The sequence below is a fragment of the Bos taurus genome, chromosome 22 (assembly GCF_002263795.3).
Source record: "Bos taurus isolate L1 Dominette 01449 registration number 42190680 breed Hereford chromosome 22, ARS-UCD2.0, whole genome shotgun sequence".
In the NCBI taxonomy this organism is placed as follows: domain Eukaryota; kingdom Metazoa; phylum Chordata; class Mammalia; order Artiodactyla; family Bovidae; genus Bos; species Bos taurus.
The window spans coordinates 15,575,615-15,587,924 of record NC_037349.1 but is presented as its reverse complement, the minus strand read 5'-3'; the positions used below and the strand labels follow the sequence as shown (position 1 = coordinate 15,587,924).

The window sequence follows — 12,310 nt, the reverse complement described above, 5'->3', positions numbered from 1 at the left end:
CCTTCAAATGACCGTTTTATAATTGTTTCCTTTGTTAATATCATTGCCCCATCTAAACCTGAAATGTCTTAAGAATAAGGAACTTGATTCAAAGACTTCAATTTTTTCACAATCCATTTTGCTCTTGGGACAGTTCGACTGCTGATTAACCAATTAAAAAAAAAAATTAAAGTGAGCTCTGTATCAATGAAGGACTAAATAACAAAGTATCAGTGAAGCAAAGGAAATAAGAACTAAACATCCTAGTAAGCCCAATCCCAGTGAGAAGCAAGCAGAGATGTGGGAAAGCTCCTTAGACTAAATCCCGATACCCAGGGAGTTCCAATCTACTCCCACTACTCACTGGTGGAGTGCCAGCTGCAGTCGCACCTGAAAAATGGGTACAGTAATACCTAGCACATAGGTTCAACCTTAAGGTTTAATATGAATACATTATGGAACACCCAGCATAAGCAGGTACTTGATTAGTAGAGTTCACAAGGCAACACCAACTTATATACTGGATACTGCTCAAGTGTATCATCAAGAGCACCAAAGAGGTCTGCCTCCAACAAGGGCCTATGACTGGTCAGCTGCTAAGGATAGTTTACAGTCTATCTACAGGGACCTCCTGCTGTCAACCAAAACCGCAAATTCCTTTCCTGGTTGTGCCCTGGACTCGCAAGCCTCCCAACAACATGGAGGCCAAAGAGATCCCATAAAAGTAGTCTCAGAGCCAAAAATGTGACGAACTAGATGGTGATAAGCTAACAGGTTCCTACTTGTGATCACATGACATTAGGCACCTTTCCTCAACAAGTAAGTTCATCAAAAACCAAAACAACAGATTTGTGAAGTGAAGTGAGTGACTCATAAACAAAAGTCAAGGGAAGAACCTAGTTTCTAGTATTTCACAACTTTTCCCTTCTGTCATCTTTCCAAACACCCCATCTATCATGGGACTTTATATTATCCTCTGTCATTTAGGTTATGTTTCATAACGCAAATTTCTCCCAGCATCTGAAGTAGAACTGTTGTCAAAATATTAAACACATAGGGGGATTAGCATATAAGTTTATTTACTTTCCAATCTGAATGATTGGCCTTGAGAAATAATACAATAATGTTCATAGCAATGTAATTTTTCCACTAATTAACTGCTCTTCATCTACTGCCAAGTGCATGAAACTATAGATAGAAAACAATAAGATAAACAATATATTTGTATATCAAAAAGTTTCTCATTAGAACCCTTCTAACTGTTGATGGGAATGTAAACTGGTGCAGCCACTATGGAAAACTGCATGGAGGTTCCTTAAAAAGAACATATGATCCAGCAATCCCACTCCTGGGGATATATTTAGAAAAGATGAAAACTCCAATTTCAAAAGATATATGCACCTCAATATTCACAGTAGCACTATTTATAAGTCCTGGAAGACAGGAAAGTAGCCTAAATGTCCATCAACAGATGAATGAATAAAGAAAATGTGGTGTACGTATATACACACATACACACAAGGGAACACTGACCTTAAAAAAAGAATGAAAAATCGTCATTTGCAGCAACATGGACGGACCTAGAGATCACCATACTAACGGAACAAAATCAAAGACAGGTATCACAGGATATCCCTTACATGTGAAATTAAAAAAAAAAATGATAAAAATGAACTTATTTACAAACAGAAACAGACTCAAATATAGAATACAAATTTATGAATACCGAAAGGGAAAGGGAGGAGGGATAAATTAGGAGCTTAGGATTAACAGATACACACCACTATAAATAAAACAGATAAACAAGAACCTACTGTACGGCACAGGGAACTATTTTCAATACCTTGTAATAACCTATAATGGAAAAGAATCTAAAAAGAATATATATATATATATATGTTTTTTTTCCTGCACTGAATCACTTTAATGTACACCTGAACACAATATAGCAAATCACTTGTACTTCAATGAATAAAATTTCTTTAGAAAAGCTTCCCACTAGACATCTTTCTCCCACTTTCATAAAGGTTTCTACACATGTGTCTTCTGAAGAGCAAACACACACATTTCTCCAGTAAAACCACAACACTTGCAAGCAAAGGAAGATCTCTGTTTGAAAGATCATTGAGTGAACTTGCTATCCATATCGTGTTAACTTTCTTTCTGTAAACTATCGGGTAAATTACACATTTTCTGAAAACTAAAGCCTTAGACTCACTCCCCCAGCCCCTTTCCCCTACTCTGCGTTCCGCCTCCCCCCGACAGCCCCTTCCGACCCGCGGCTTCTGGGGTGAACCTGGACTCTCGGTCCACCACTGCTCCGAGGAAGCGCCGCCCCTTCCTCAGGCTCCGGAGACACCCAGCCGGACTGCATTTCACCCTCGCTCCCGGCTGCGCCGAGCGCAGCGCTTAACTGAGGTCGGAAGCCGCGCTCAGAAGCGGACAGAGTGACTCGGCCGTTTCCCGTGATTCGAGTCAAGTGCAGCGACGCCGCTCAGCGCCCGTGGGTACAGCTGGGGCAGGGCTGGGGTCCGCAGCCGTCTCTGCCGCAAAACTGACCTCAGCAGGGCTGGGTGCCCAGCCACTCCCGCGGCCGCCCGGCGGAGCCGCTCACACGACCCCGCGGTACCCGTCGGCGTGGGGGTCAAGCGGCCTCCTGGCGCAGCCGGGGTCACATTCAGACCCGAAGGGCGCCCGCTGAGGGCAGAGCGGGGCCAGAGGCTTCTCTTCCCCGCGCCGCGCGGATTCGCGCCGGGGAGGGACAACCGAACGACCGGGCAGGTTAGAGTCCTTAGCACTGCCCGCGCGCCCTAGCCAGACGCAGCCCCCGCTGCACTGACCTCTCGCTCGCGTCCGCCGAGTTCACCCCATCCTCCTCTGCCGCCATGGCTGCCGCGCCACTGTCAGACAGTACCTCCTAGCCGGCTGACAGGCCGACTGGGATGCTTGGGGCCGCGGCCGCCTTAAGGCTGCCGCCCGCGCATGCGTCGCCCGCCCACTCGCAGGACAGGACGGCGCGGTAGCGCGCGTGCGCGTGCCGGGCCATGCCGCCCCACCCACCAGCCACGCCGGCGTCATCTTGTCTGACGCGCTCTGCTCTGAGCGCTAGGCGGGACCGTACACCTGCAGGAAACCGTTGAGACTCGTCCGGCAGCGTTAGGTGGTAACCAGCTTCAATAATGACTGTATTAATGCATCATCCGCTGATTTTGAATGTCAAGTGCTGGGCACTGGACTAGTACCTAGCAGTACCTTGGGGACTGAGGCGCGACTTGCCCAGAAAGAGCCCGGCTAGCATTCAGTAAATGTTGCATTCTCGAATGGAAATGGTTTGGTGGAGGAGCTGAGTGGCCTGTGGCCGGCCCTTGCCCGCAGGTGGGTGGCCAGAGGGAGAGGGCGACTGACCTTTTAGTCAGTCGCTATTCATTGATAATGCGGGGCACTACTCCAGACCCTGGAGTTACAGGAGTGACCAGTACCAGCAGCCCCCGTCCATCCCCGCTCTCTGTACACAAGGGAGGGGTGAGAAGAGTCAGCGTTTAGATACTTAAGAGTTCTTGAGGGGACATCACGAATGTAAAAATCAAAATTTCTTGACCTGCTTTCAAGTCTTTTAGCCATCAGATACTGCCTGCGTTTGTATTGCTATCACTGCCTACTGCTCATTCTTTCCTATTTACCATTTGCCCACTATGTGCCCACTGTGTTCTTTGTTGTTTTGTTCAGTCACTCAGTGGTGTCTCAGCCTTTGCGACCCCATGGACTGCAGCACTCCAGGCTTCCCTGTCCTTACCCATCTCTGGGAGTTTGCTCAGACTCATGTCCATTGAGTCCATGATGCCATCCCACCACTCTCTTCTAGGCACTAAGAAACAATGGATTGAAATAAAGCTCCCGCTTCATGGAACCTACTCTAATATTTTGGGCTTCCCAGGTGGCCGTAGTGGTAAAGAACCTACCTGCCAATGCAGGAGACCCAGGATACACAGGTTTGATCCCTGTGTCAGGAGGATCCTCTGGTGGAGGAGATGCCAACCCACCCCACTATTCTTGCATGGAGAATCCCATGGACAGGGGAGCCTGGCGGGCTACAGTCCATAGGGTGACAAAGAGCTGGACCTGACTGAAGCAACTTAGCATGCATTGCGCACACACTGTAATATATTACCCTTTATTTTAGATGCAGTTCCTCGCTCTCCTTCCCTGATTCTACTCTCTCTCTGTAGCCTCTTTCTCTCTCCTCTAAGCCGCCCAGCCCAGAGAGTTTCTGGCACTCATCTGGTATTCAGATTCTCAGCCTTGTCTAATTGTTGTGACTTTTTAATGGACATTATTGAATATTCTTCCAACTACACTGGAAGCTCCTTGAGGATAGGGATGGTGTCCTCTGTAATTGAGGGGGGAAAAGGCAACTTACTATCTTTTGGGGCATATCAATAACTGATAAGTATTTTTATTATATCTGATCCAATTGATAACTACATTAGGGAAGAGAAGAACATATAAAAGCCTTGTCCCAGGAGTTCAGCGTATTGCTAGAGACTTGCACTGTGTTTGCAGAAACTGACTCTCTAACATCTCCATCTATCAGACCATATCTATACTGAGGGCATCTCTTTCTGTAAGGGCCAGACTGGTTATTGAGGACTCTATTGCATGAAGTACAGTCCCAGTCCTGTGGTACTGAGTCCAGTATCAAACCTAAGAATATGAAAGCAAGTCCTGCAGCACCTTCAGAAAGTTGAACTGGCAAGTACGCACCCACAAGACTTTATGGACCTGAAGCCTGCTCTCATAGATGCCTATGGCTGCTGCACAGTAAAAAAAAAATTAAATCACCATTGATCCAATACTTAAATCTATTCAGCAACTGATACAGCAGTGTATCAGTTATACAACTGATACAGAGCTGTGGGATTTTGTGATCTTCCCCAACTCTGGGGGTAGCATCACCTTTCTCCTGCTGGTGGTGGAGCAGTCTGTGACCATGGCAACACATCCAAGCTGGAATTAGCCATCTACCCGGCCTCTGGGTGCTGCTTGTAGTGGAGGAATCCTGCTGCTCCATTTTTAATTCCACACCACCCCGGAGTTCCCGGACTGTGTCTTCTTGGGAGGCACAAAATCTGTTGATGCAGTTTATAGCTGGGCAGTCCTTCCTATACCAACCTCAGTCACTGCTTGGGCCAGAACTTCTCCATCATTACCTCCCTGTACTTTGATGGTGATCTAACAGCTCATCCCACAAGTGTTCCAGGCCAACCTGTTGCCCTATTTCCAAATTCACTTCTTTCTGGTGACCTTCTCACCAGTTACTTTGACTAAGCAGATATTATGTTGGGAGAGCCCTTCATGGATCATAGCCTTGTCGTGGTGAAAGAGCTTCCGTAACTCAATGAGGCTATGAGCCATGCCACACAGGGCCACCGAAGATGGACAAGTCACAGTGAAGAGTTCTGATGAAACGTGGTCCACTGGAGGAGGGAATGGCAAACCATTCCAGTTTTCTTGCCATGAGAACCCCATGAACAGTATGGAAAGGCAAAAAGATACGACACCAGAACATGAGCGCCGCCCCCACTCAGGTCAGAAGTTTCCAGTATGCTACTGGGGAATAGCATTGGGCAATTACTAATAGCTCCAGAAAGAATGAGGAGTCTGGGCCAAAGCGGAAATGATGCTCAGTTGTGGATATGTGTGGTGGTGAAAGTAAAGTCTGATGCTGTAGGAAAAATATGGCATAGGAACCTGGAATGTTAGGTCCATGAATTGAGGTAAATTGGATGTGGTTAAGCTGGAGATGGCAAGAGTGAACATCGACATTTTAGGAATCAGTGAACTAAAATGGATGGGGATATGCAAATTTAATTCAGATGACCATTACGTCCACTGCTGTGGGCAAAAATCCCTTAGAAGAAATGGAGTAGCCCTCACAGTCAACAAGAATCTGAAATGCAATACTTAGGTGCAATCTCAAAAACAACAGAATGACCTTGGTTTGCTTCCAAGGCAAATCATTCAACATCACAGTAATCCAAGTCTGTGCCACTAATGCTGAAGAAGCTGAAGTTGACCAGTTCTATGACAACTTACAAGACCTTCTAGAACTGACACCAAAAAAAAAGATGTCCTTTTCATCTTAGCAGATTGGAATGCAAAAGTAGGAAGTCAGGAGATACCTGGAGTAACAGGCAAGTTTGGCCTTAGAGTACAAAATAAAGTGTGCAGAGGTTACCAGAGATTTGTCAAGAGAACATACTGGTCATAGCAAACACACTCTTCCAATAACACTAGAGACAACTGTACACATGGACCTCACCAGATGGTCAATACCAAAATCATGTTGATTATGTTCTTTGCTACTGAAGATGGATAAGCTCTATAGAGTCAGCAAAAACAAGACCTGGAGCTGACGGTAGTTCAGATCATGAGCTCCTTATTGCAAAATTCTGACTCATATTGAAAGTAGGGGAAAGTGCTTGGCCATTCAGAGATGACCTAAATAAAATCCCTTATGATTATACAGTGAAAATGATGGATAGATTTAAGGGATTAGATCTGGCTTCCCTGGTAGCTCAGGAGCTTCCCTGGTAGCTGAGCTGGTAAAGAATCTGCCTGCAATGCAGGAGACCCCAGTTTGATTCCTGGGTTGGGAAGATCTGCTAGAGAAGGGATAGGCTACCCACTCCAGTATCTGGGGCTTCCCTGGTGGTTCAGATGGTAAAGAATCTGTCTGCAATGCGGGAGACCTGGGTTCAATCCCTGAGTTGGGAAGATCCCCTGGAGAAGGGAATGGTTACCCACCCAAGTATTCTGGCCTGGAGAATTCCATGGACAGGAGGAGGAGCCACACAGGCTCCTGGGGGTCACAAAGAGTTGGACATGACTGAGCAACTTTCACTTCCACACTTTCAGATCTGGTAGATAGAGTACCTGAAGAACTATAAATAGAGGTTTGTAATGTTGCACAGGAGGTGGTGACCAAAACCATCCCAAAGGGGGAAAAAAAAAGGAAGACAGCAAAGTGGTTATCTGAGGAGGCTGTACAAGTAGCTGAGAAAAGAAGAGAAGTGAAAGGCAAGGTAGAAAGGGAAAGATATACCTAACTGAATGCAGAGTTCCAAAAAATAGCAAGGAGGGATGAGAAGGCTTTCTTAAGTGAACAATGCAAAGGAAAATAGAGGAAAACAATAGAATGGGAAAGACTAGAAATCCCTTCAAGAAAATGGAAGCTATTGAGGGAACATTTCCTAAAAGGATGGGCACAATAAAGGACAGAAATGGGAGGGACCTAACAGAAGCAGAAGAGATTAAGAAAAGGTCAGGAATACACAGAAGAACTATATAAAAAAGTCTTAATAACCTGGATTAACCACAATGGTGTGGTCACTAACCTGGAGCCTGACATCCTGGAGTGTGGTGTCAAGTGGGCCTTAGGAAGCATTACTACAGACAAAGCTAGTGGAGGTTATAGAATTCCAGCTGAGCCATTTCAAATCCTAAAAGATGATGATACTGTTAAAGTACTGTGCTCAGTATGTCAGCAAATTTATAAAACTCAGCAGTGGCTACAGGATTGGGAAAAGATCAGTTTTCATTCCAGTCTTTAAGAAAGGCAGTGCTAAAGAACGTTCAAACTGCTGCACAATTACACTCATTTTGCATACTGGCAAGGTTATGCTCAATATCCTTCAAATAGGCTTTAGCAGTACATGAACTGAGCAGTACAAGCTGGGTTTAGAAAAGTCAGAGGAACCGGAGGTGAAATTGACAACGTTCATTGGATCATAAAGAAAACAAGGGAATTCCAGGAAAACATCTGCTTCACTGACTACGCTAAAGCCCTTGACTGTGGATCACTACAAAGAGATGGGAATACCAGACCACCTTACCTGTCTCCCGAGAAACCTGTGTGCAGGTCAAGAAGCAACAGGTAGAACCAGACATGGAACAACTGACTGGTTCAAAATTGGGAAGGGAGTATGTCAAGGCTGTATAATGTCACCCTGTTTATTTAACTTATATGCAGAATACATCATGTGAAATGCCAGGCATTTCAAATGAGTCACAAGCTGGAATCAAGATTGCCAGGAGAAATATCACCAACTCCAGATATGCAGATGATCCCATTCTAAAGCAGAAAGCAAAAAGAAACTAAAAAGCCTCTTGGTGAGAGTGAAAGGAGAAAGTGAAAAAAGCTGGCTTAAAACTCAACATTCAAAAACCTAAGCTTATGGCATCCGGTCCCATCACTTCATGGCAAAAAGATGGGGGAAAAGTGGAAGTAATGACAGATTTTTATTTTCTTGGGTTCCAAAATCACTGTGGATGGTAACTGCAGCCATGAAATTAAAAGACATTTGCTCCTTGGAAGGAAAGGCTATGACAAACCTAGACAGCATATTTAAAAGCAGAAATATCACACTGTCAGCAAAAGTCCATATAGTCAAAGTTATGGTTTTTCCAGTAGTCATGTACAGATGTGAGCATTGGACCATAAAGAAGGCTGAGCCCTGAAAAATTGATGCTTTTGAATTGTGGTGCTGGAGAAGACTTTCGAAAGTCCCTTGGACTGCAAGGAGATCAGACCAGCTGATCCTAATGCAGATCAATCCTGAATATTCATTGGAAGGACTGATGCTGAAGCTCCAGTACTTTGGCTATCTGATGCGAAGAGCCAACTCACTGGAAAAGACCCTGATTCTGGGAAAGATTGAGGGCAGGAGAAGTGGGCAACAGAGGATGAGATGGTTGGATAGCATCATCAACTCAATGGACATGAGTTTGAGCAAACTCTGGGAGATAGTGAAGGACAGGAAGCCTGGTGTATTGCAGTCCTTGGGGTCGCAAAGACAGATTTTTATTTTCTGACTTAGCGACTGAACAACAACAAAGAACATGCCTGCCAATGCAGGAGACGTAAGAGACGCGGGTTTGATCCCTGAGTCAGAAAGATCCCCTGTTGGAGGGCATGGCAACCCACTCCAGTATTCTTGCCTGAAGAATCCCATGGACAGAGGAGCCTGGCGGGCTATACAGTCCATAGGGTTGCAAAGAGTTGGACACGACTGAAGTGACTACACACACACAAACACACACATGTGCACATGAGAAAGGCCAGACCCACCCACCCTCAACTATATAAATGGAATCATACCATGTGTAACCTTTTGAGGTTGACTTTTTTTCTCTCAGAATAACTCCCTGGATAATTCTTATGATAATTCTTAATTGTTATTGAATGAACATAATAGTTCACTCCTTTTATAGCTGAGTAGTTTTCCATGGTTGGATGCACCACAGTTTAATCAGCCATGTGTTGAAAGACATCTGGGTTGTTTTCTCTCTCTCTCTCTTTTTCTTTTTTTGATATTCTTATACAAATAAAGCTGCCATAGACATTTGTGTGCAGATGTTTGCAGAAACCTAAGTTTTCATTTTTCTGGAATAAATGCCCAGGAGTGTAATTGCTGGTCACATGATAGTTGCATATTTCTTTTTTTTTAAAAGAAACTGCTAACTGTTTTCCAGATTAGATGTACCATTTTCTTTTCCCAACAACAAAATGTAATTGATTTACTTTCTCCACATCCTCACCAATATTTGGTGTTCTGTTTTTTTTTGGTTTTAGCTATCCAGTAGACCAGTAATGATGTCCCGTTGTGGTTTTCATTTGCATTTCCCTGATAACTAGTGATTTTGAGCATCTTTTCACATGCTTATTTATACACATATGTATATTCTTTTCGATGAAATGTCTATTCATTTGTATCTTTTGCCCATTTTAACTTGACTTTTGAGAATTTTTAACATTCTCTAGCTGTTAATCCTTTGTCAGATACGTGGTTTGCAAAAATTTTCTCCTACAGGCAGCTTGCCTTCTTATCCTTTTCACATGGGCTTTTGCAGAGAAAACATTTTTTTAATTTAATGAAATCCAATGTATTGATTTGTTTTATGGCTTATTCTTTTGGTGTTGTTTAAGTATTATTTGCCTAATCTATGATCGTTAAAATTTTCTCCTTTGTGTTTTTCTAAAAGTCATATGGTTTCGTCATGTTTCATTTAAGTCCATGATCCATTTTGAGTTAATATTTGTATAAAGTGAGACGTTTGGGTGAACGGTTTTTGCGTTTGTTTCCTATGGATATCCAGTTGTCCCAGCACCACTTGTTGAAATCACCAATGGTTTTTTGTTTTTTTTAACCAATGATTTTTAATGTATTACTTGGTAGTCTCTTTTTTTCCTTTAACTATTTTTTTCTTTTTTAAATTGAAGTATAGTTACAATGTTGTGTTAGTTTCTGGGGAACAGAATATATATTCTTTTTCATATTCTTTTCCATATCGTTTATTACAGGATATTGAATATAGTTCCCTGTGCTCTACAGCTAGACCTTGTTGGTTATCTATTTTTTATATATAGTAGTTTCTTTTTGTTGCTCCCAGCTCCTAATTTGTCCCTTATGCACCCCTTCCCATTAGTAACCATAAATTTGTTTTCTTTGGGAGTGTGTTTCTGATTTGTAAATAGGTTCACTTTAGATTCCACATATAAGTGACCTACTTGCTAATACTACCTACTTATACTAGGTAGCCTGTCATGCTCTTTATAAAGACTATCTGCTGTGTAAATGGTGATAGGTATTTTTCAGGGTTAAGAGATTTGTAGTGGTGCCCATGGAGATGTGGTGCTCAAACCCCTCTTTGCGGAGGGACTTACTACCCCAGCTGCGGTGAGAGTTTCAGTGGAATAGCTCCCAGCTTACTGTCCTTTCAGGGAGTGCATCAGCTACAGCGGGCCGCCTCATCAAAGGCATGTCCTTCTCAGGAAGACTCACAGCTAATGAAGACTGGAGGTAGAGATATTAAAGGACCAACCATTTGCACCCAAAGTGGAACAATTCTGCTAAGTCATTTCTGCTCCAGAACTCCCTGTGGCTGCGGCTATCGAGCTTGTGTCACAGCTCAAACTTCTCCCTCCACCCGATCCCACTTTCTCCCTTCCTTCCCACCAGTGTGATCTTGAGGGCACACCCTGAACATTAAACTCTGTCTCAGAGACTGCTTCCTGCAGATTCCAAACTGTGACACTCGTTTTCATTCTGATTTACTGATAAGCACGGCATTTGGCTTAGGTCCTGAGAATGGCAAAAAGTTTATAACTTGATGGTGTTCACACCACTGTTACAGGAATCCATCACAACAGGAAAATTGGAATCAGAAAGTCTATTCTCACAACACACCGGTGCCAAAGAGGAAGTGAGCTGAGCAGTAGGGAAAGGATAGGTGTGAGGAGTAAGAGTAGCCCAGGCACACATAAAGAGAAAGATCACAAGCGAGACACAGTGAGAGTTGTACAGCGCTGTCCACTCCTCTGTCACCATGGCTTGTAGTGGTCTCCAACACCAGAAAGACAGATGTGTGGATGAATATCCAGACATACAGCAAGGCCAGTTCTCCCCAAAAACATGTGATCCAGAGTCAGATAGGTGCAACCGTTGAAATAATCCCATGCTTGTACCAGCTCCTCTTCTAAGGTCTGATAATTGCATGACTTCTTAGGAAACCCAAAGTTGGATAGAGAAGGAAGTGATAGAGGTGATGGTCTAATTTCAATCTCAAATGCCATTGCAGCTGGAGCAGGAAACAGAGGAAAGAAGAAGCCAGAGGGGCTAGCACTCAGTTTATAGTCATGTCTCTTGGCCCCAGAAGATTTGAAGTCAGAATGATTCGGGGAGAGAATTTTCATCGTATCCCTTTTCTCCACCTTCCTCTTCATTTAATTACAATAGAGGAGTCCTAGATTTTCCTTTTCAGTAGAATCAGTGTTTTTTAAAAGGATTTTTCTCACCCTGTTTCACATCTTTTACCTTTTATTCTGGCTGGGTTTTTTTCTGGTCAATTCATGCTGAAATAATAGGCATTCTCATAAATCAGGAAAAATGTTGCCCTCCAAATTGTTGACATTGAAAATGTCAGTTGCCTTTCTGTGTTTGAACTTCCAAGAGCAAAACTCATCTATGTAGTCATTATGCCACTGAACATTTGTAACAGGGGCTGGTTTATATAGTAGCAGAAAGAAGGTGTTCATACCCATAATTCCCTCTGACATTTATGTTGCCTGTTCATTTACTGCCCTTACCATTTTGAAAATGCATCCTTCAGTTTAACACAGTTTATTGAATATCCATTCTGTTTAGTCTGCACTTGTGGCAGAAAACAAACAGCAATTGGTGTCTTGGCTCTATTACATTTTCTGACAAGTGGGAAATATCTGTTTGTGATGCAATAAATACTTGGTTCTAAGTAATTCAGGAAATTGGCTTAT

At 43.5% G+C, this 12,310-nt stretch overlaps 2 protein-coding genes across 5 annotated transcripts in view; one reads left to right on the top strand and one right to left on the bottom strand.

Annotated features, from left to right (window-relative positions):
• Positions 1 to 2,953, bottom strand: part of ABHD5 (abhydrolase domain containing 5, lysophosphatidic acid acyltransferase) — a 61,879-nt gene extending 58,926 nt beyond the window's left edge. For 2 of the 4 annotated variants that reach the window (XR_009492290.1, XM_024982896.2), the window contains exon 1: positions 2,256 to 2,387. Coding sequence is in view for 2 of the 4 variants with exons in the window: in XM_024982896.2 (XP_024838664.1) it covers positions 2,256 to 2,353 (98 nt within the window). In the remaining 2 variants the exon portion in view is untranslated. 4 annotated transcript variants of the gene reach the window in all.
• Positions 2,954 to 3,175: 222 nt separating this feature from the next.
• The window catches only part of ANO10 (anoctamin 10), a 277,242-nt gene continuing 268,107 nt past the window's right edge, over positions 3,176 to 12,310 (top strand). Inside the window, exon 1 of the mRNA XM_059879755.1 lies at positions 3,176 to 3,354. The gene's annotated coding sequence lies outside the window, so the exon portion shown is untranslated. The remainder of the gene's footprint in view (positions 3,355 to 12,310) is intronic.